Genomic DNA, 22,837 nt, shown 5'->3' with positions numbered 1-22,837 from the left:
GATTTCAGAACACTTACAGAGAATCACATGCAGCAGAATCCCCTGGAAGTAATACTGAGTTTGTTATGTTGAGATTTCTGATTTCTATTGTAGAATTGCCTTTTACACTGCTGCATCTATAAACACTCCCAGAAACAATAGATGCAAGAATCCTCCTCACTCCCTCTGCACTGTACATCAGCTTCTGACAAGGATTTTCTCTGAAAGGTCAGATAGCAAATATTTCCAATACCATGCAACATGCAGTCTTTGTTGCAATTATTCAACTCTGTTCTTACAGTGCAGAAGCAACCAAGGAAATAGAGCCACAAACAAGGAGGATGTGGAGAACTTTAACTATAGTCTTTAAATCTTAACTGGAATTTTTTGCATGATGAAAATTTTAAGGTAAATGGGTACGTTTGTTTGAAAATAGAAAGAAAACAACAGAAAATCTCCATCAAGAGAAAAGTCGAAAGAAGAGTCCAGAGTTGTTCTTTTTGTTTTTGTCTTTGTCAGTCTTGGGGCTCAAAGTCAGGAGCTAGGCACTGTCCATGAGCTTTTTTGTTCAAGGCTAATGCTCTACCATTTTGAGACACAGCACCATTTTCGTTTGTCTAGTGGAGATAAAAGTCTCAGGGACTTTGGACTTTCCTGCTTGGAAGGGAACCATCTACAAAGAAAGAGCTGAGAGACAGCCATGTCTATACAATTTCAGTTTTCCCAGCTTCAGATGTAGACCACCTCTGTCTCATCACATGATTTCTATGGGCATTTACAGTTTCAGGGGGTTTGGGACACTGTAATAGCAGCAGTAGGTAAATGAGAATCATTTAACCATGCCCAAATGAATTAAGACTTTGTCTCTATTTGGCTCACAATAATTGGCTTATCTGTCATCTTAAATAACCCATCAAGGTATTGCCTAAAATTTGCTACCTATATTTTAAAACCTATTTCCAAATAGTACACATTTATGCCACCATTACCATTTGAGCCTGACACAACCTTGCTCAGTTCCTATACCAATGGTGTAAAATAGATGAGCCTGTTAGATTTACTCCCCCATTGTGCAAATAGTGAAGCTAAGAGGGCTGAAGTGACCTAAGGCATACTGGGAAAGATGCTGCAGGAATCCGATCTATATCCTTTGATAAACTGGTTTTTCTCACATAGCGAATTTTTTAATTATTTTTAAGTAGTTTTACAAAGGAATTGCCATTCAACAAAGTAGTTTATGAATACAGTGCATCTCGATCAATGTCATCATTCTCTCCTGTCTCTCCCAATTCTACCTTAACCCTGAAAGACTTTACCCCTGCTCCATTAACAACTCCTACCAAATTTGACTCGATACAAGACAGAAAGCTAGGCTTGGAAGCAAGCCTGTAATCCTAGCACTAGTGGGGCAGGCTGAGACAGCAGGATAGTGAGATCAAATCCAGTCTGGGCTACAAAGCAAAATCCTATCTCTAACCTAAAGCAAAATCAGAGCATTTCATTTCATTCATTATATATTTCATGGTTTTATGCATGTGTGATGATGCTCTAAATGTTATTCAGTAAAAATATTTTATTAAAATGCTGTCTTGAGTCATACTGCCAAATCTTAGTCCATATAGCTACTCTTAAATATCATAAACTGTAATAACTTTGGTGTTTGCTGAATTCTCAAGTATTTGGTCTACATAGTGGGAGAGAATGTAGAGATCCATAAGAATTGGCCACTTGGCCTAGTTTCCAACAACTTTCCCCATAGCATCAATAGGGGACCTGGCTTGGTGGCTCACCATTATAATCCCAACTACTACTCTGGAGTTAAAGATGGAGAAGATTGTGATTCAAGGCCAATAACTAATGATTTCAAGGTATATTATTTAAATAGTTGTTTGTGTTGTTTTTTATAAGAAATTATTGCCCATGTTAACATTATAATTTAAATGTTGACACAATTCTCAATGATGAGGCAACATTAAAAATCATTAAATCAATATTGTACAGCTGAAGCTGAGTCCATTTTTATAGAACTCTTCTAAAATATCAATCTCTAAAGGCAATCACCTTTATCTTAATATATTTAATATCTTTAGTGAGTTCACATATGCATTTGACTATGTCTCTCAACTAATGATAGTTTCAAGCACCGAATAACTAAGAATCTTATGCTTGGAACAGCAAACAATTCGATCTGGTTTCCCTCAAATCTATTTTTCACTTGGGTCATGATTAAATACTGATGTGTAAACATTATCTACATACTACCTACAAGCAAAAATCTATAGTAATGCCTCACACATTTTTTTTACCTTTTAGCCCAAAAGAAAATAAAACAATATTTATAGAGAACAGCTCCAGATTGGCATGAAACATCTCAGCTTTTTCCATTTTGTTAATGAAGGAACAGATACAGAGAGTTTATGTAATTTTTCCAAATTCAGTCAGCCAGAGTTGGGTCCAGAATTTCAGTCCAGAATCTCTAATATCAAATCCCATGTTTTCCCCCATACATAGATACACAAATATCTCAATGTTTCTTAATAAGACATGAAAATTGGGGATTCAAGATTAAATCAACTGATTGCAAATGTTATTTCTTTGTGTTTTCAATATAAAGTATGCTGAAAGCCTGAGAACATTTAAAGGGTCCTGCTTCCTCTCCATTTATCTTGATGATGGCAGATCTGGAGGAAAAAGGCATTCAGGGAGCTGTCCAGGCAAGACATTATTTATTAACTGAAAAGTGAAATCAGACAAAAGCATTAGGTAAAGTGCCAAAACCAATGCACGTATGTTTTCTGCATCTGCACATAACTCTAAAACCCCCAACGAAAGAATCATTCATTATTTTTCTATTCCTCTCATATCTGTAGTATCTGTCACCCATACCTTTGGCCTGTCTGCCACTTCCAATGGAACCTGGATGCGCCCTGTCTTGTGGAGACAGCAAGTTTTTCTCTGTATTGAAAGAGCTCTGCTTTCACACTGTCATCTGATCTGACTACCTTTCTTTGTACATTATTTAGTTTAGGCTCAAATGCATAGTATTATAAAGGTTGAAAGTTTCCTGCTCAGTTCCTTGAGCCACTCACACTATCATGGTAAAAACATTCCTAAAAAGAGGAAGATGGTTGACTTTGGAACCAGTCCATATCAGTTGCAGCTAAGTCAGAAAACCAGCATTTTGAGAATATATGTTTTAGAATTTGAGTTGAAATATTTTTGCCCTGATATATTTTCTTCTCATTTAAGAGGAGACATAATATTATTGCAAGCCTCTGATTTCTGGGAGTGAGGGACATTTTTTCTACATCACCCTAGGCCAAGGGATATTCTTAAAAGCAAATAATTAAAATAAGGTCCTAATTATTTGGGTAGAAAAACTGGCTGAAAATCCCAATTAAATTATCAGCTTCAAAGAGATAGCAGACTCTAGAAAAATATGACCAATTAATATAGGATAGTGGTTATTTTTCATAGGGAGAGTGAGAAAGAGAGAGAGAGAGAATGAAGATAAGAATGAACAGGTAAAAGGTATATGGAACACTTGAATTCTAAGTTGCTTTTACTAAAATTTTTATTCTAAAAGGTATGAGTGAGATATGATTGAAAGTTAGCATTTATAAATTCTAATCAGTGAGTAAATTAGTTTCTACTTTTTTGTATTTTTAGATTTTCATTGAAAAGGAAGGAAGGGAGGAGTGAGGTACGAAGGGATTCATTGAGAGTTTTGTTTTGAAGGGTGAGAGAACAAAAGAATAATTTAATGTCAAACAATCAGCAATGCGATTGTTAAGATCATGTAAAACCAATGATGCCATTATTTTGTAAATGAACAAAAACTGGGAAGTATAACTGGACAAATAACAAAATAAGTTAACACTAGAAATTTGGAAAACTCTAAACCATTGTTTAGAACCCTGGAACTTCCTTTAGTGTCTGACTTTACTTAGGGATCTTCATTTAGGAGATTAAAGTGCACCTGTGAGCTGCTCCAGGAAGACTCTTAAGAAGAGTAGAGTTTTGAAAATGAATATCTATTGAATGTCTATTGAATATCAGATAGGTCAGCAACTATTAATAAGAAGAGTAGAGTTTTGAAAATGAATATCTATTGAATGTCTATTGAATATCAGATAGGTCAGCAACTATTTTGTCTCCTTCCTACTATAGGCAAAAAGATTACAATGTTTTTCAAACATTTGAGAATGATCAAATCAAAGAGACATGCTCAATGTAAAGCACTGGAGAGGAAACTCCAACCACTCCCCACCAGGAAGGTGATTATGTCATATCCTATTAACTAATGCTCTGGTGGAAAAGATTTACCTTGAGGACATTAATACGCTCTCAAGTCACATCCTCATCACAATGACCCTGTGCTTTTTAGCTGTCCAATTGCTGAGCTATCCTGAATGAAGTAAAAACTTGACTCAGAGGCGAAAACTCACCTTGTTTCATTTTTATTTTGCTCTTATAGATCTTCCTAACAGATAAAGGATATAACAGTTTGGTTCAATAATTATCCATCAACAATTTTCATCAGGCTCAATAAGTGTTTCTTTACCTAAATAACATCCTGGACACCCATTTGAAAATAATATTTTGTGTGTGTGTGTGTGTGTGTGTGTGTACATGCACAATTGTGCTAGTGTGTGAATGCACCAGTACTGGGGCTTGAACTCTACGAGTCACAATCTCTATTTCCAGCTTTTTTTCTAGTATTTGGAGATAAGAATTTCTCAGTTTTGTATGCCCAGGCTAGCTTCAAAATGTGATCCTCAGCCTCCTGAGTAGCTACGATTACAGGCATGAGCCATTGGAGCCCAGCTTGAAAATAATACTCTTCATGATCATAAAAGTAATTCTTTTATGATTTTAGAATACAAATACATAAAGAAAAAAATACAAAATTTACCTGAACTCCTATTGGCTTCCATTCTATTAATACAGTATATTATTTTATATTTGAATAGGTTTTACCTTTGTATGTGTATATTCATATAAAAGAGGGATTTTTTTTGCAAGTACAATTAGGTTTATTGAAAATATTTTATATCCTAGTTTAAATATTGTGCATATATTAAACAAAACTTTCTTTTAGGATTTTCAATACCACAGTCACCAACTATTGAGCTAACTCAGTGTCAGCTTGTCAGAAAAATCCAATGTGTGATGAAGTTGTATATGGAAGATAGCAATCATTTTAATATCTATACTATACATAGGATAGATCTGTTCACTCCCTAAAATTCTGCAAACTTAATGTTATAGCAAATGCTTAAATTCAGTGAGATAGAAATATTGTGTTTATACTTGGAGGAAATAATGGTATTTACTGAGGTATGTACTCTGTCAGGCAAAGTACTGAATATTTTGCAAACATCACTTCTTTCATATATAACATCTATAGGTGAAAATGAGGGTTTGTTGTTATTGTTGCTATTGTTGTTGGTTGTGGGGCTTGAACTCAGGGTCTGGGCATTGTCCCTGAGCTTATCAGCTCAAGGCTTATCAGCTCAAGGCTTATCGGCTCTACCACTTGAGCCACAGCACCACTTCCTGGTTTTCTGGTGGTTAATTGGAGATGAAAGTCTCCTGCCTGAGCTGGCTTTGAAGCATGATACTCAGATCTTAGCCTCCTGAGTAGCTAGGATTACAGATACGAGCCACCGGCACCGGCTGAAAATGAGTTTTTTTTAAAATTCTGTTTTTATAAAATGCGAAACAAAAAAGAGTGGTTGAAATTCTTGCATCCCAAAGGGAGAAGACAAGAGGATGGGCCATGGGGATTCTCAGATGCTACCATAGCCTGTGGTTGCCAGCTGCCAGCCAGGGTTAAGGGCACTATATTTTTGAACATCGCTGTCAACAGTGTACCCCCTGGGCCATACCTTCTATCAACTGTTCACTGACAAAAATTCCAAAGACAGCAGAAAATGCTTGTGCTCTGAACTAGAGGGAAAGGATTTGCTTATAAGGGTTCCTGTTTGTACAGAATCAGTCTGGGTTATCTGTAACTTCAAATGCCACCATGACCTTGGAGGCCAGTCTTCCCAGATGGTAGAAACTGGATGATAAGAACTTCATGCCTATGTAGATAAAGGTTTTGGCATCTTCTCCATGGCAAATGCTGGAATAAATATAAGTGGTTCTCAGATTTTTATCTGCACAGTGAAGGTGGAGAGGTTATGTGGTAAGCCTGAAGTCTGTGGGAAGGCAGAGAGGGGCATTACAGCAATGGTACAAGCCAGAGAGGGCTTCAGGTCCACGAACCTCAAGCCCAGAAAGCAATCATGTTGATGACCATGGACAACTTTAATCTTTTGACCTGTATTTATCTCAGCCATCAGACCACTCCTTCTGTAACTCAAGAGAGACCCTCTACCACATCTACCCACAAAATCCTGTCATCTTTGTGTACTTGTTGCAGCTGAACTTGGCATTTCATATTTTCTTTATATCCCTTCAAGTTCAGTTATATTGCAGAGTTAAGAAATCGTTCTTGATTATAACAATTCTTGAAATAAAGGCTACATGGCAAAAGTAAATGAATTCACCATCAAGTCAAGATGAATGCTGTAGTTGCTTTTTTCTTCTTTTCTCCTGGATAGAGTTTTCTCTTTATAAAAAAGTAGCATAAGACGGGTGCCAGTGGCTCACGCCTATAATCCTAGCTACTTAGGAGGCTCAGATTTGAGGATCAAGGAAAGTCCCTGAGACTTATATCCAATTAACCACTTGAAAATCTGAAATGATGCTGTGGCTCAAGTGGTAGAGCACTCACCTTGAGATGATAGAGCTCAGGGACAGTACACAGGCCCAGAGTTCAAGCCCCATGACTGACAAAACAAAAAGTAGCCTAATTCATACCTACTTAAAATATATTTTGTGTGCTTCCATATTCAGATTGTATGGTTTATGTCAGTGCTTATTGATGAGGAGTCTCTGTCTTCTGCTGACACATAGGTAACAGAAGATGCCTTCAGAATTCATTTCCCTAAAGTTATAATGGGATGTACTATGGGCTCACATCACAAATCATCTCAATGGTAGGTGATTTACTGCAGAGGTATAAGATATGCAAATCTGGTATGGTATGTCAAGTTGAAAGCTCGATTTTACTGTGTACATATTATAGAAATAGAGTTTGTTCTTTGAACATTATTCGGGATAATCCTGTACCTTGTAGTCTAAGTTAAGGTACCTAAAGACAAACTTGTTCATATATTTGTAGTAGTTACATTAATTTTCTTCTTTTGTGTTGGTGTGTGTGTGCGTGTGTGCGTGTGCTAATCTTGGGGCCAGAACTCAGGGCCTGTCATCCTGTCATTATCCCTGAGCTTTTGTGTTTGTTTGTTTTTGCTCAAGGTTAGTGCTACACCACTTGATGCACAACTCCATTTCTGCCTTTTTGGTAGTTAATTGGAGTCTCACAGACTTTCCTGTCAAGGCTGGCTTTGAACCTCATTCCTCAGATCTCAACCTCCTGAGTAGCTAGGATTAAAGGCATGAGCCACAAGTACTTAGTTTACATATATCTATTAATTCACTCAAAGAAGATATGACAAAATTATTATATGTTGTTAAGGCTAGCATGTTAGAAAGTGTTAGGATATTTCTTAGAAAAGTTATTTTGTTAGCATCTGTTAATTTTACAATGTGCAGGTTTTCAGTGTGGTATTTCCATACACTCATATAGTGCATTTTAATCATGTTCACCATGATTATTACTCTCTTATTTCCTACCTGCCTTTGGAACAAATTTTTCACATTTTTGAAACTACATTTCATTATGACTTCTTCATATATGCATAAAATGCACATTACTCCTATTCTATCCTCCGTATCTCCTCCTTTAAACCTCCTGCTGGTTTTCCACATCCCAATTAATAGCCCTCTTATGCTCATGTTCCCTTTTTAGATATAGATTCCACATATGAGAAAAAAACATATGGTTTTTCTATTTCTGAGTCTGCTCTCTTAACCCGATGTTCACTGTTCCATCCATTTTCCTGCAAATGACACAATTTTATTCTTTGTTATGGCTGAATCATACTCTATAGTATATACATATTATATATGTAAGTTTACATATATATAAGGAAAATGTGATAGGTATGTATATATATGTAAGTTTACATATATATATATACATATATATATATATACACTATATATACATACCTATCACATTTTCCTTATATATTCATTGGCTGATGGGCACCTTGGCTGACTACTCTTGAGAATAATGCTACAATAAATATGGCTGCCTAGGTATCTCTATTATATGCTGACTTGCATTCCTTGAGTATATGCATCAGATTAAAAGGGTCCTGCACACCAAAGGAAACAATTATCAGAGTAAAGAGATACTCTACAGAATGAAAGAAAATGGCCTGCCAGCTATTTATCTAACAAGTGATTAGGCTCCAGACTATACAAAGAGCTCAAAAAATTAAACACAAAAAGGAACAAATAATCCAGTTAAGGAGTGGAAAAAGTAATACAAGCGGGCAGTTTTTAAAAGAAGAGGTACAAATGGCCAATAACACAGGAAGAAGTGTTCAACACTTGTAGTCATAAAGGAAATGCAAATTAAAATGACACTGAAATTCCATCTGCCTGAGTTAAAATGAGTATCATAAAGGAAAAACAACAACAAATGCTGGTGAGGATGCAGGTGATAGGGGGGTGAAAGAATCTTTATAGACTGTGAATAAAAATGTAATTACTTGCCTGGTGCCAGTGACTCACGCCTGTAACCCTAGCTACTCAGGAAGCTGAGATCTGAGGATGGAGGTTCAAAGCCAGCCCAGGCAAGAACGTTTGTGAAACTCTTATCTCCAATAAACCACCAGAAAATTGGAAGTGGTGCTGTGACTCAAGTGGGAGACTGCTAGCCTTGAGCTGAAGAGCTGAGGGATAGCGCCCAGGCCCAGAGTTCAATCCCCATGACTGACAAAATTATAAAACAAAAACAAATAAAATAAATGTAATGACTTCAGCCACTATGGAAATCCACGTGGAGATTCTAAAAAAGAAAAAAAGGAAAGAAAGAATTACCATGTGATTGGGCTATACGGTTCATAGGCATATGCTGTGAGATATGTTACATATGATTTTGTCTTCATTGCAGTTAACTGAAGCACTTAAAGTTAGATCATTGACTAATTAACCTTACTTTTAACTTTCCAGTCATTGTTTGTCATCCTTATTATAGGGCTAGCCCTTTCACAGAGTATTTTTAGGAGAACCAGCTCTATCTGAATGCTTGAGGCTCATATTTATAACCCTAGCTATATGTGAAGTAGGAAATGAAAGGATCATAGTTTAAGGCTATCTAGGGCAGAAAAGTTGACAGGACTCTATCTCAAAAATAATCAGCAAAAATCAAGGCTAGAATGTGCCCCAAGTAGTAGAGCACTAGCCCAGCAAAGCCCTGTGTTCAAACCTCAGTACTATTGAGTAAGAGAGAGAGAGAGAGACAGACAGACAGACAGACAGACAGACAGACAAAGACAGGGAGAGACAGAAAGAGGGAGGGAAGGAGGGAGGGAGGGAGGGAATGAGGGAGGGAGGGAAAGAGAATGTACAGGATCTACATTAGCAAGTTAAAGTGAAGCAGTCAGCCCAGGGCCTCTGGTTGCCAGGGCAATGGGTAGATGGTGTCTAGGGCCCAGGTGGTCCATAGATCTTCCCACAAATCTGGCCTCTGTAAGAAACATACCAAGGCCCCAAAACAATAAAGATGCTGATACATTTCCAGGGACTTGACAAACTAACCCCAAGTCCCAGTACTTGAGAATATCTGTCAAAGCAGAGCCCTCACACAGTGCATATGAATCAGGGAAGAAGACAATGTCTCTAAAATGACTTTTTGGCCCAACCATGCCCAAGACCTTGGTTCAGGACTACCCAATCTCCATTAAAAGCATATACACAGGCAATTCAGTCAACTCCAACAAACCAGGGCATGCACAGATGCACATCTGTTGCATGAGTTCCACCTATCAATGAACCTGCTCAAAGCGAAAAAGGCAGCACACAAACTCCGCACAATGACATCCAGCCTAGTTGTGTTCTGTTTCAGCCTTCCAGGTCAGCTCATGGAGTCATCTCTTCATGTAACTGCTTTCCTGTCTTTAACTGAACCTGTCTCTATCCTTTTGTTGTGATGAAGGAGGCCTAGAACCATGGTCCCGATGGGAGACTCCATTCTTAGAACAATAGTGCTTTTATATGTACCCTAAAGGTGTCTAAAAATGAAGTGAAGTTCTGGGAAATGATGTTCTTTCTCTTCCATATCTGATTCCTAACAAATTATCCCATCGCTTTTGCCAGTGTGTGTGTGTGTGTGTGTGTGTGTGCGTGTATGCGTGTGTGCATGTGTTGCCTGACTTTTCTCCCCAAGACTCAATATTCAAGGTTAATAGCTATGCTGACTTCCTGTGACATGTTTTAATTCCAGTTGGAGGTACTAGTCACAGTATGGTGGGCAAGGAACTTAACATCTCCAGGTGTCTTTGTCTTCGCTGGTAAAAGGGAGAGCAATAATCACAATAGACTTAAAAGGTCCTTAGGATGATTAGATGTTGTGTATGAAATGCTCATTATTGCGTCTTCCTCACACAATCAAGTCCTTAAACCTGTTTATGAGGGTAAGGCAGACTTGAAGGGAAAAGCCACAAATACATGAAACAAGTCATTTCTCTAAGGCAACAGTTGAAGAATTGGGTTCAGAATAGTATTCTCATTTCAATCATATATGTATATATGTTTTTGTTATGTATATTACATATGTATATGTATATATATTCATTACTTTCTTTTTGTGTGTATATCAGTATTGCACTTGAACTCAGGGCTTGGGCACTGTCCTGAGATTTTTGTGCTCAAGGCTAATGCTCTGCCACTTGAGCCATATATGGCTCCACTTCTGATTTTCAGTTTGCTGGTTAATTGAAGATAAGATTCTCAAGGACTTCCTAACCTGGGATGGCTTTGAACCATTGCCTAAGCTCTTAGCTTCCTGAGTAGCTAGGATTACAGGTGTGAACAATTGATTCCCAGCCCCTGCCTTGCTTTCTTAATTAAGTGTGGTATTAGATTCAGTAGAGATGTAATACAGCCATGATAGCAGAGCTCACCTACAGCCACAAAACATGGTAGTAAGTGTGTGCACCAGCACACCTGAGCACTTGCAAGCATGTATCCACATTCTGAGTGTGATTTTTCTCAAAGGAAAACTTACACTCTGTGCATGTCTTACTTTACTTATGACTGTCAAAAGTTAAACATTCAAACTACTTCCTTATGTATACAAAATTTGTAATATCCAACCTGCAGAATTACTGAAAGTAGTAAAAATACTACATGGGAAGTCCTTAGTAAAGAACAAGAACATACAAATTTTGGTACTTACAAATTCTTAATATATATAGGTTAGCTCATTGTCTTATTTTCATCATAGCTCTTTGTTTCTCTGTGACTATCTGTAGTGTGTGTGTGTGTGTGTGTGTGTGTGTGTGTGTGTGTGTGTTCATGCCTGTCCTTGGGTTTGAACACAGGGCCTGGGCACTGTCTCTGAGCTTTTTTGCTCAAAGATAGCACTCTACCACTTGAGCCATGGATCAATTTCTATCTTTCTGGTAGTTAATTGGAGATAAGAGTGTCACAGACTTTCTTGCCTGGTCTATTTCAAACTGCAGTCCTCAGATCTCAGCCTCCTTAGTAGCTAGAATTACAAGCATGAGCCACCAGTGCCCTGCCCAGTCATTTTATTCCACAGTCATGGGGACCTGCCACAGTGTAGGTATAAAGCAAGGGTTTCTCTTTATAGAGCCTGCAAATGAATGAAAGACTGAAGAAATCATTATCAATAGAAAAAGTGAAAGAAAACAAGCTACCTAGCAAAGACAGAGCAAATTGAACTATATGATGAATTCCTCACATGAAATTCAGAGTCTACTACTAATCAGCTGCTGGGGACAGGTAGTTCATAAGTGTAATCCTAACTACTAAGGAGTTAATATCTGAGAGTTACAGTTTGAAGCTAGACTGGGCAGGAAAGTTTGTGAGACTCTTATTTCCAATTAATTCTCAAGGAGCCAGTAGTTGGAGATATGGCTCAGATAGTACAGTTCCAACCTTGACTGAAAAGCTAAAGGACAGCATCCAGACCCTTAGTTAAACCCTAGTATTTATACACACACACACACACACACACACACACACACACACACACCCCAACTACCTCAAAAGGAAGTCAGTTTAAGAAATACACAATTATGATAGACCATAGGCAGTTTAGTGAGTGCCTGTCTCCACCAGAGGCAACTTGTATCAAGACACTTTTCTTTGTTCTGAGTCTAGGTCAACTTCTGCTCCATATAACTTTGTGGCAGTCCTGAGTCTGACACTCTGAGATTCCTTAGTGTCCCAGTCCTCCATAATGTATCACCCCCAAAACTGGAGTTCTGAGTTTCAGTTCAACAAATCCAGTGCAGATGCCTTCCAAGACTGTGCTTGTGTGCTCAGAGACACTCCCCACATGCTTATGAACAATGAATCCATTTATATATATATATATATATACATATATATGTATATATATATATATATATACATATATATATAGCAAAGAGCAATAGCTTCCTGGGTTCTCACTGTTATTAAGATGGACAGAGTGCCAATCTGTATCTGTAGGTGTTCTACACACATCATATACAAAGGTGAACTAAACAGGCCAGAGATGTGCTCTTGTGGGGCTTAGTGACAGAAAAGAAAATGTTTGGGGTTTTACTTGCTTGTTTTGTACCAGTGCTAGTGCTTGAACCATGGCTTTGCACTTTTGCTTGGCTTTTTCCTCTCAAAGCTGACTGTCTACCACCTGAGACACACCTCCCCTACTGACTTTTTACCAGTTAACTGGACAGGAGCATCTCCTTGACTTATCATCCATGGCTAGCTTCAAACAGTGATCCTCAGATCTCAGCCTCCTGAGTAGCTAGGATTACAGGCGTGAGCTGCCAATCTTCTGTTTAACACTTTGGTTTTGTTGAGAGCAATGATTGAATGTGCCTAGAAGAATGACTTTAGACTATACTTCTGATGAGGATTGGCTCTCTCTGTTCTGTTTCAGTATTTTCTGGAGAGGGTAGTAGTCACTTGATGCTTATTGGTTGACTGAATCAGTGAATACACTTTTGGGTGAGACCCAGATAAATCCAGGCATTGTCAGTTCTGTGGTTAGATTGTATGCACAGATATCAGGAAAGCATTGCAGTTCACCATTCTGTGTTTATGTGGCAACATCTAGACTCGTGTGTGTGTGTGTGTGTGTGTGTGTGTGTGTGTGTAAAGGTTATGAGAGCCTATACACACCTAAGAAAAGTTTCTGTGTATATGGGGTGACGTAGAAGGCAAAGCCTTTGGTTATGTATTTTTAAGGTAAATCTAGTCTTACATAGAGGTTTGAGGGAGATCAATCTGGGCTTCAGTCAATATGTGAGGTCTAAGACTTTGGTTTGCTATATGACTGACAGGGCCTTACTTTAGAGCATTTTGCAAGGCAGATGCTAGAGAGAAGTTTGTCTGTGATCTCCTATAATTAAATGTGGTGGTGGAGGGCTAATGTAGGTAAAAAGCAAGGTCTAGGATGGTGTATGAGAGGTAAGAATTGGTTCTGTGATTGTTGGTGAAGTCAGGGGGTTCTCCCCCCCCCCCAGCCCCTTCTCTCTGTGCATGTGTGACCCACTTCACAAGTGCAGATTTGTGGGGCAGATTCTGGAAGTGGGTGTCATTGAGAGACAATTCATAGATCCGAAGGGGCAATCTGGCTTTTTTGGGAAGGATTGTGAGTGCACGGCGAGAGTTTTTCTGGCTGTGAACAAGTTGCTTTATGTGCCAACCAGGGTCAACAGGACTTGTGTGTGTGTGTGTGTGTGTGTGTGTGTGTGTGACTCAAGCTGGGATGTGGACGCGAGCCACGCAGGGTGCGAGCACCCAGGAAGTCAAGGTCCTGAAGGCGAGCTTTTCTAAGACACCTGAGCGGCTTGGGAGTGAGGGAACCCGCGTGCGCGCCAGCCCTAAACTCTGGCTTTGGGGTTGCCACGAGCACCCGCGCTGCATCAGCCTTGAGGCCACTCGGGGCTGGGGGAGGGGGGCTGGGAGGTGGGGGTTCCTCCCGGTTGGTGGGCAAGAGGTCCCGCGAGGAGCCAGGGGGTGCAGCCCAGCGTCCGGGGACGCGCTCCGGGCGCGCTGGCTGGCGGCTGGGCAGGGGGCCGGGCAGGAGTCGGAGCAGCACTGCCGCCTCTGGCGCGCCAGGGCTCAGGCGCCTCCTCCCGCCCCCAGTCACTGTGGCTCGGCGCACGCGGCCGGCGGCGCTGCCCTCCGCGACTCCGGGGAAGGAAATCCGCGGGGCTCCGCGGCGCCGGCACCATGGCCACGGGGCGCAGGGGCTGGGACAGCTCCCACGAGGAAGACCTGCCCGTGTACCTGGCCAGGCCGGGCACCACCGACCAGGTCCCGCGGCAGAAGTACGGCGGCATGTTCTGCAGCGTGGAGGGCGCCTTCGAGAGCAAGACGCTGGATTTCGATGCCCTGAGCGTGGGGCAGCGGGGCGCCAAGACGCCGCGGAGCAGCCAGGGCCGCGGCGCGGGCAGCCGGGCCGGGGACGAAGCGGAGACCGTGGCGCGCAGGGGCCAAGGCCGAGAGGAGAGCCGGGAGCCCGCGCCCGCGCCGCCCGCGCCCGCCGGGGTGGAGATCCGGACTGCTACCGGCAAGGAAGTGTTGCAGAACCTGGGTCCCAAGGACCAGGTAAGGTGCTCTGGGACTGGGGTGCCTTCTCCGCCCTCTCTTTCTCGCCCCCCCCCCCCCTTCAGCTTGGCCCGCCCAGGCCCTGGACAACTTTCTGGAGCTCACTTTGCAAAGAGGAGCGTGGGGGGAGGGGAAGGGAGGGAGGAAAAAAAAAAGAAAAGAAAGAAAAGAAGCGCCGTCCATGGACCCCGCAGCGTCTCCCTGTGGCACTGCGAGGGTCCCAGACGCCCCTGCCCCTCGCTGCATCCGAACCCCTGCCCCCTTGCCCCGCACCCCTGGGCTGTTCGTTCTGGGTGGGTGTGTCTGCCCAGTCAGCTCGGGAAGGGCTTAGCGGTTTCCAGACTTTCTCTCCCACCAAGTAACCAACAACACACTATCCTGTCCCCCGCCCCCCTCCCACCCCGCCACCCCTGCCCCAAGGTCACCGGGGCAGAGGGTAAACTGATGCTGGGAAAATGAGTTCCTCTTCATGGGCCGTTTCTCCTATCATTCTGTCCCTGAAACTTTTTTGGGTGTGGATCCACTAGCCTAAACACCCGAATCTCTCTCTGCCTTGCTCCTGTCCCCTAGCAAGGCATTCACTTCACATCTGTGTGTGTGTGTGTGTGTGTGTGGAGAGAGAGAGAGAGAAAGAGAGAGAGAGTATATTTGTGGACATAATTTGGCACAAGACCGGGTATCACAGGGATCCAGCTGTCTCTACTAAAAAAAAAAGTCATATTTTTTGAAAATAGACGAGGGTATTAAGGGTGCATATTAAGCTAGCACGAGCTGCAAATGCCCTGCTGTGCTTACATGTGTCAAAACCAGTTTTTTTTTTTTCCCCCTCTGTGTGTCTTGTAGAGTAATTCTGAAGGGATAGCACGGAAATCCAGCTTATCCTGATGATTTAAGTGTTTGTTTCATAGAAGAAGAAGAAGGAGGAAAAAAAAAAGCAGAGTCATAGTTCTGAAAATTCAAGAGCTGGGCAGGCCTGGGGGACTCAAAGTTAGAGCTGATGGTTTTGAGCTGGGGCATAGTAAACATCAGATGCCCTCTGTCTCCCTCATCTAGGTAATGGCTGCAGAATCCATCAGCATATATTATTCCACACTAATACCATCATGAATAATATCCTGAAATGGAAATGCCTGCCTCAGAACGATTACAGTTCATGCTTATCCTGATCGTAGTTTTCCATTGAAATGCAGCCAGCCAATAGAAGCACAGCCTGTATCTCCTCTGTTTAATTTTCAAAAGTTTAACAGAACAAACTTTGTAACTACTGATTCCACCCGGGAGAGGAGGTGGTGGAGTTAAGGTTGCTGTAAGGTGCTATCTATGACACAGTGGTAGAGCATTCTTTGGGGTCAATCATTTATTTGAGAATTTTTCACATCCCTTTTTGATTATGGAAATCCTCGAAGCACTACTGACACACCCTTTAGGAAAAAAAAAGAAACACCTCATATTTTGGAAAAGCTGTGGCTGGTTTCTGAACTGAAGAATAGCCCTATATAGAGAGGTAATTGCCTCTCTTCAAGTCTGACTTGATCTGTACTGAAAGGCTCCCTTCCTGGCTGGGAGGAGTGGCAGAAGCCATGGAAAAGGTCAGAAACAATTGCCGTGAGTCAGACTATTCCCTTCTCTGGGACACCCCTGATGTAAGCCAGATAATAAGCCTGGTTTGCAAGAGAAAACAACGGTAACTAGAGAAAGGGAAAATGTTCTTCCTTTTCAACCCAGCAATTCTCCCATTTCCCTCCCCTTGCAAGCCCTATACTTTTGGCTCCTAATTGAAAAATAATAATACGACCTAAGCATCTGCAGGGTTTCTAGTGCCATGTGGTTATTTGTAAGTTCAGGCTTGCTGTCTTCCTCATCCAGCCTATGTCATTATCTGTCATTTGACTGGAAAACATAGACTTTATCTAGTTCTGCACTTGATATTATTTCCTTAAGCACAAGGACTGTGTGTTTGGATTTGTCTTTGTGCCTAGAATGCCTGGCACATGGAGGATTCTCAGTAAATGTTTGCTTAAACTTCCTTAGTGAAGCCGCTCACTTTCCCGTGTGGATCACTTGGCCTCTGCCATTGTGGTGAAGCAACTTTTGAAAAACCTCTTTTAACAGAGAAAATAAGACCAAATCTTTCTACCTATGGCTTCTACAAATTATGCATAGCTTTGAACTCAAAATGGAAGATTTTCCTTATTTGGAGATTCTTTAAAGATTTGAAGTACGTCCCCACTGCCTCCCCCCTCCTCCCCAATGTCTGTCTGAGAAGTTTGGTAATGCCACAGTAACTCTCAAACCTGTGTGGCTTAGTGAGACAATGATGGTGTCTTGCTTCTGCTACTTATCTATCCAGCATGGGTCTTCAGGGAAGCTCTCCTCATCCAAAATTGGTGGAGGCCTCATCTCTACATATCTGAGTGGGACAACCTGAGCACGTGGCAAGTTACAAACTCTTACTGCCCTAATGAATGTATGATGTCAGCTCACTTTTTTTTTTGGACAAAGCAAATCCTGTGCCCACACTCAACTAAAGGCTGGGTACCAGTGGTTCACACCTGTAATCCTAGCTACTCAGGAGGCTGAAATCTGAGGATTGCAGTTCAAAGCCAGCCTGGGCAGGAAAACTCCATGAAACTCTTATCTCCAATAAACCACCAGAAAACTGGAAAGTGGTACTGTGGCTCCAGTGGTAGAGCACTAGGTTTGAGCTGAAGAGCTGAGGGACAGTGCCCAGGCCCAGAGTTCAAGCTCTACGACTGACGAAAACAAAGCAACAACAACAAAAAGATTGGAGAAAAGCTGGACACCAGTATCTCATGCCTGTAATCCTATATACTCAGAATGGCTGAGATCTGAGGATCCTGGTTCAAAACCAGCCGCAGTAGGAAAGTCCAGGAGACTCTTATCTCCAATGAACCGCCCTAAAGCCAGAAGTGGAGCTGTGGCTTAAATGGTAGAGCACTAGCCTTGAGTAAAATAACTCAGGGACAGCACCCAGCTCCTAAGTTCAAGCCCTAGGTCTGCCCCCTGCCCCCCCCCCCCAAAAAAAAAACAAGAAAAAATTGGGGACCTAACTTACCACGATCCTCCTATAAGGGTAGAAATAATTAACAGAGAGCCCTAATATCCCATCCAGATCTAGAAATGGAGTACTGGGGAGAGAGATGGCCTAGTCCTTATTGCCTGTGTAACTTAAATATGTAACTTAGACTCCATGGGCCTCTGTTTCTCATCTGTAGATTAAGGATAGCAGAGACTACTTTGTACCTAGGTACTCAGTGTGTATTAATTGTAACTATTACTCTATAAATTTATTGTTCTTTATGTGTTTGAGGGCATTTATTGAATTCTAAGTATCCCTTGGTTATTCTTAGCCTCCTCAATTCTCTCTCTCCTATAAACATTTCACCACTCTGATTTCCTTTCCAAGTTATATTATGTTTTGCAAATATTCTTCTGAATACAGTGCCTAGAACTAAGCATGACACTCCAGATGGAATATGGCCACAACAAAGTACTTTAAGCGCCTTAATTTTCTGGATTTAGCACAACATATGCTTGCACAATACAAGATTATACCTAATAAATAAGTATTTGGGTCTTACTACTGTCTCCATGGTAATCTCCCTGCATTCAAACTACGATGGACCATTCTATGCTGATTTTGTCATTTAGGACAAAGTCAAAACGAAGAGTAACTTAATTGTAGGATTTAACTTGTTTTCATCTATATTTGTCACTGGCTTAGCTCATGATTATTTTCTCTCATAATACTTTTGGACCTTTATTTGATGACACACACTTGCATCTATCCTCAGATATTACACTACCCTGAACACTCTCATCTGCTCACTCTGGTGGTAGGTATCACTGTGAAGCCTTTCTATGTGCCAATCACAGATATATACTTTGACATTGTGTATTTATGATATATATATATATATATATATATATATATACACATACCTGTATATATTTCCCCCAAAAAAAGATTATTCAGAAAAGAAAACTGAAACTCAGAGATGAAATATTTATTCCCAAATTTCATAGATAGTGAGGGGAGCTGAAGATAAAACTCTGATTTTTTTTCTAATTGCAGAGCCAATGCTCTTTGCAAATAGGGAGTCATACAGCTTAATCATCATGTCAGCTCTAGACATGTTGACATAATGAAGAGCAAGAACAAGAGTTCCTTCATCACCTCTGAAGATCATCTGCCATCTTGCCATCAGCCTGTGACTCAGGAAAGCTTTGAGACCAATGGCTCTGCCTATGAGAACAGTTGCTGAAAAAAATACTTTCTTCCTAGTTAGTCATTAGTCAGAAGCCAGAGTGCCTTTTTTTTTTCTTATTTTTTTTGGTCATGGGTCTTGAACTCAGGCCTGGGCACTGTCCCTGAGCTCTTCAGGTCAAGGCAAGTGCTCTACCACTTGAGCCACAGTGCCACTTCCATTTTTTTGGTGCTTAATTGGAGATAAGAGTCTCACAGACTTTCCTGCCCAGACTGGCTTTGAACCTCGATCCTTACAGCTCAGCCTTTTGAGTAGCTAGGATTAGAGACATGAGGCACCAGCGCCCGGCTGTTTCTTTTAATGTCTTGATAAAATGAAAATATCCCTTGTTTCTGGCTTACCTAATTATAACTCTCATTGTAAGGTAATGAGTATAGTTAAAAAATTATGGAGATGATAAACCACAAAACTGAGAACTGAGCGGTGGAATAAAAATGTAAGAAAATCAAAGCTGGGTACTGGTGGCTCACATCTATAATCCTCCATAGTCAAGAAGCTGATATCTGAGTATTGAGGTTTAGAGCCAGACAGAGCAGACAAATCTTATCTTAATTATGTATAATTAGCTAGCAAAAAGCCAGAACTGGAGGCATGGCTCAAGTGGTAGAGCACCAGCCATGGATAGAAAAACTGAAAGACTCAGAATTCAAGCCTTGGTACAGGACACACACACACACACACACACACACACACACACACACACACACACACACACACACCCTTGGTACAGGACATACACACACACACACACACACACACACACACACACACACACACACACACCCTTGGTACAGGACATACACACACACACACACACACACACACACACACACACACACACACACACACACACACACACACACACACACACACACACACACACCCCAAATGTCAGTTATACTTTGAGAACCCATTTCCAGGTTTGAGATATCAATCATAATAGGTTTCATATTGCCAAAGTGCCCCACAGTTGGCCCTCACAAATATTACTGGCAATAGTTGAGACTGTAGTGTAGAGAAAGCAATTCTAAGTAAAAAGCATGGGCAGCACTTCTCAAGATACTTTGCATGTATTTATATGATTTGCATAATTATCCTAGCAACAGAAATTTACTAGCAAGAGGAGAATTTGGACATGTAATCTGTCAAAAGTTAATGAGACTGCAGAGCATTTGTCATCCAGTGAAAACAAAGTACTAATGTTATGATCACATGTGTTTATTGATGGTTGCATCAGCCGTGTCAGGTTTTTGTAGTCCCTGCTCCTAGGTGGAACACTTTTATGCAAGATATTTCTGTGAAGCCAACCTGGGCTATGGGTATAGAGGGGGAGGATTTGAACCAAATAAGATGTGTGACTATTATCTTGTGGTCATTTGTTGTCTCTTACATCTTAGGTTAAAAGTTTTCAAAATAATCCTGAACAGTGTTCTTCTTACCCTGCTCAGTGGAAGACTGCTGGAAGCAGAATTGTAGGTTGTAAAGGCCCTGCTCTTCCTGTTCAGATCCATCCATACCCTGCAGTGTAATAAATTCATCAAGGTTACCCTGACAAAGGAGTCTATGTGTTAGCACACGGCAAAGGGTCCTGTTTATCTGATTCATAGGCTAACATTGACTCCAGGAGTATGTTTCTATACTATGGAGTGTTTGAAACCTTTTAAACTTTGATGGAGTTTGACAGATGGCTTTTGAGGAACACACACAAAAAAATGGACCTTCTAAGTAATGTTGTGATTGGCAGAGTTCCCTCGGAATAATGGCCCCTGGAGACTGGGTTCTGCTGATGACTCTTGTAATGTTTAAGGCAGCCAGAGTGCTGTCAGTGATCATTTCTGTCAAGTACTTACATAGTGATTCTCTCTGTGATTCATTTCTATTGGGCATTATCTATCCCTAGAGCAGTGTTCTTGGGAGACTTGAGGGTAAGGCTTACCAGGAATGGAGACTCTGGTAGAGGAGAAGATGATTTGTGTTCTCCATTTTCTGGAAAATTGAGAGTCTATTTAGGTATATAAATGTATAATTTTAAGCTAAAAGGGAAATGTAATGTTAAAACATATCTTTACTCTGGACACGAATCAGATGGCACTTCAAAGACAGTTTAAGTTCTTCAAAAAACAATGAGAATAGTCAGAAAAAAAAACCCACCAATAACCTTGGATAACGTTAGCTGTCTGAATGTTCATGCCCAATCTTTAACCTGCAATACAGCCTGGAGACTTTAATTCCCTTCTGTCTGACTTGCACATTCCTCTTCTTCCTTCTCTTCCTTTTCCTCCTCCTGTTCTTTCTCTCTTTCTCACCAAATCACCCTGTTCTTTTGGGATATCTTTGTTCTCTACACCAAAGACATGTAACAGTCAGTAGTCCTAATACAGTATTTCACAGGTTCACTGTCAGTTTGTTCTTTCATGTTATACGCCATTTTATTGAAGAGTCCCTAAGAGAAAAGCTGAGGCTGTAGAATCCTGTGGTGAGGATGTAGCTGAGGGACTGGTTAGTGTTCTATGTTCACTCTTTATGAATATACCTGTGGGTTGGGCCAATGGGTGTGACAAACAAAAGCACCTTAGTATTGAGGAGTCTCCAAATGTCCCTTTAACAACTGATATTTACTCTTCATTCATTTATTTGAAAACAAATGAGTAAATCCCAGATTTGCAGGTGTACAAACAAACCAAATGTTGGAAAAATCAAAGATGAACTATGCAAAGCTAAGCATTATGGGATCAGTCTAAACATCATAATGAGACCCTGCCTTAAAAAAAAAAAGAACCAATCATATATCAGATGAACATTACAACCCCCCCCCAAACCTGTCTTTTCTTACAAATTTCCAGAGAAACCTCCCTTACCAGGCGGCATAGATAGGAAGTCCAGCCTGGTACTGGGCAAAATATTTAGGACTGTACCTGCTAAGATAACTAAAACCAAAAGTGTTGAGGATGTAGTTCAAGGAGTAGAATATCTGCTTAACAATCAAGAGTTCAAACCACAGAACTGAAAAAAAAGAAGGAAGGAAAATAAAGAAATAGAAAAAGGAAAGAATATCCTGTCCACAAGAGAAGGCATCATATTGTAGGCCTTTGAGACACTAAATCTGCTTTGGTGATAGACTTCTAGGAATTGTAAGAAATGAAGTTCCACTGTTTATAAGATCCAGTTTATAGTATATGTTATAGCTGCATGAAGATACCAACACATCACATTAAAGCAAATATACCAAACAAGCAATTTTTGGAGTAGCTTTTGGTTATGGCAAAGTTAAGTGTGGTCCCATTACACCAATCAGCTTCCCTAGCAACACATCTCACCGGAGAGTTAAAACTCCTAGTTATCAAAGTCCAGAGCTCACAGTAGCATTCAGTTTTGGTGTTGTGAGTTCTATGGATTTAAGCAAACATACCATGACATTTTATCTACCATTGTAGTATCTTACAGAACACTTTTACTGCCCTCAAAGTCAGAAATTGGTCTGTGGACAATATGGCAAGTGTTCCACATGAGTTTCAGAGGAATATAAAATCCTTGTTGATAGATGGGATAATCTATAGGTTTCCATCATGTCTCAACAATTGGTAAGGCTGTTTGGTTCAAGCATGTCCTTATCAATAATTGGCTTGCCAGGTACTAAATGACTGTATCTACAGTAGTGAACAATAGTGAACTCATATACTTCTTGCTATTCTGTCAGCTTTGGCCTCGTGTATTTTGATTCGTGTATTTTTGATTGCACATTGAGAATTGAT

The 22,837-nt window shown here is 40.7% G+C and overlaps 1 protein-coding gene across 1 annotated transcript in view; it reads left to right on the top strand.

The window, feature by feature from the left end:
* Positions 1-14,391: 14,391 nt before the first annotated feature.
* The window catches only part of Dpysl3 (dihydropyrimidinase like 3), a 109,799-nt gene continuing 101,353 nt past the window's right edge, over positions 14,392-22,837 (top strand). Inside the window, exon 1 of the mRNA XM_042692193.1 lies at positions 14,392-14,796. Within this exon, the coding sequence (XP_042548127.1) occupies positions 14,419-14,796 (378 nt within the window). The 5' untranslated portion in view covers positions 14,392-14,418. The remainder of the gene's footprint in view (positions 14,797-22,837) is intronic.

This window comes from Dipodomys spectabilis, unplaced genomic scaffold, assembly GCF_019054845.1.
Source record: "Dipodomys spectabilis isolate Male_0828 unplaced genomic scaffold, ASM1905484v1 ptg000147l, whole genome shotgun sequence".
NCBI classification, from domain to species: domain Eukaryota; kingdom Metazoa; phylum Chordata; class Mammalia; order Rodentia; family Heteromyidae; genus Dipodomys; species Dipodomys spectabilis.
The sequence above is the reverse complement of the archived record's forward strand: the minus strand, read 5'-3'. Positions and strand labels throughout refer to the sequence as shown.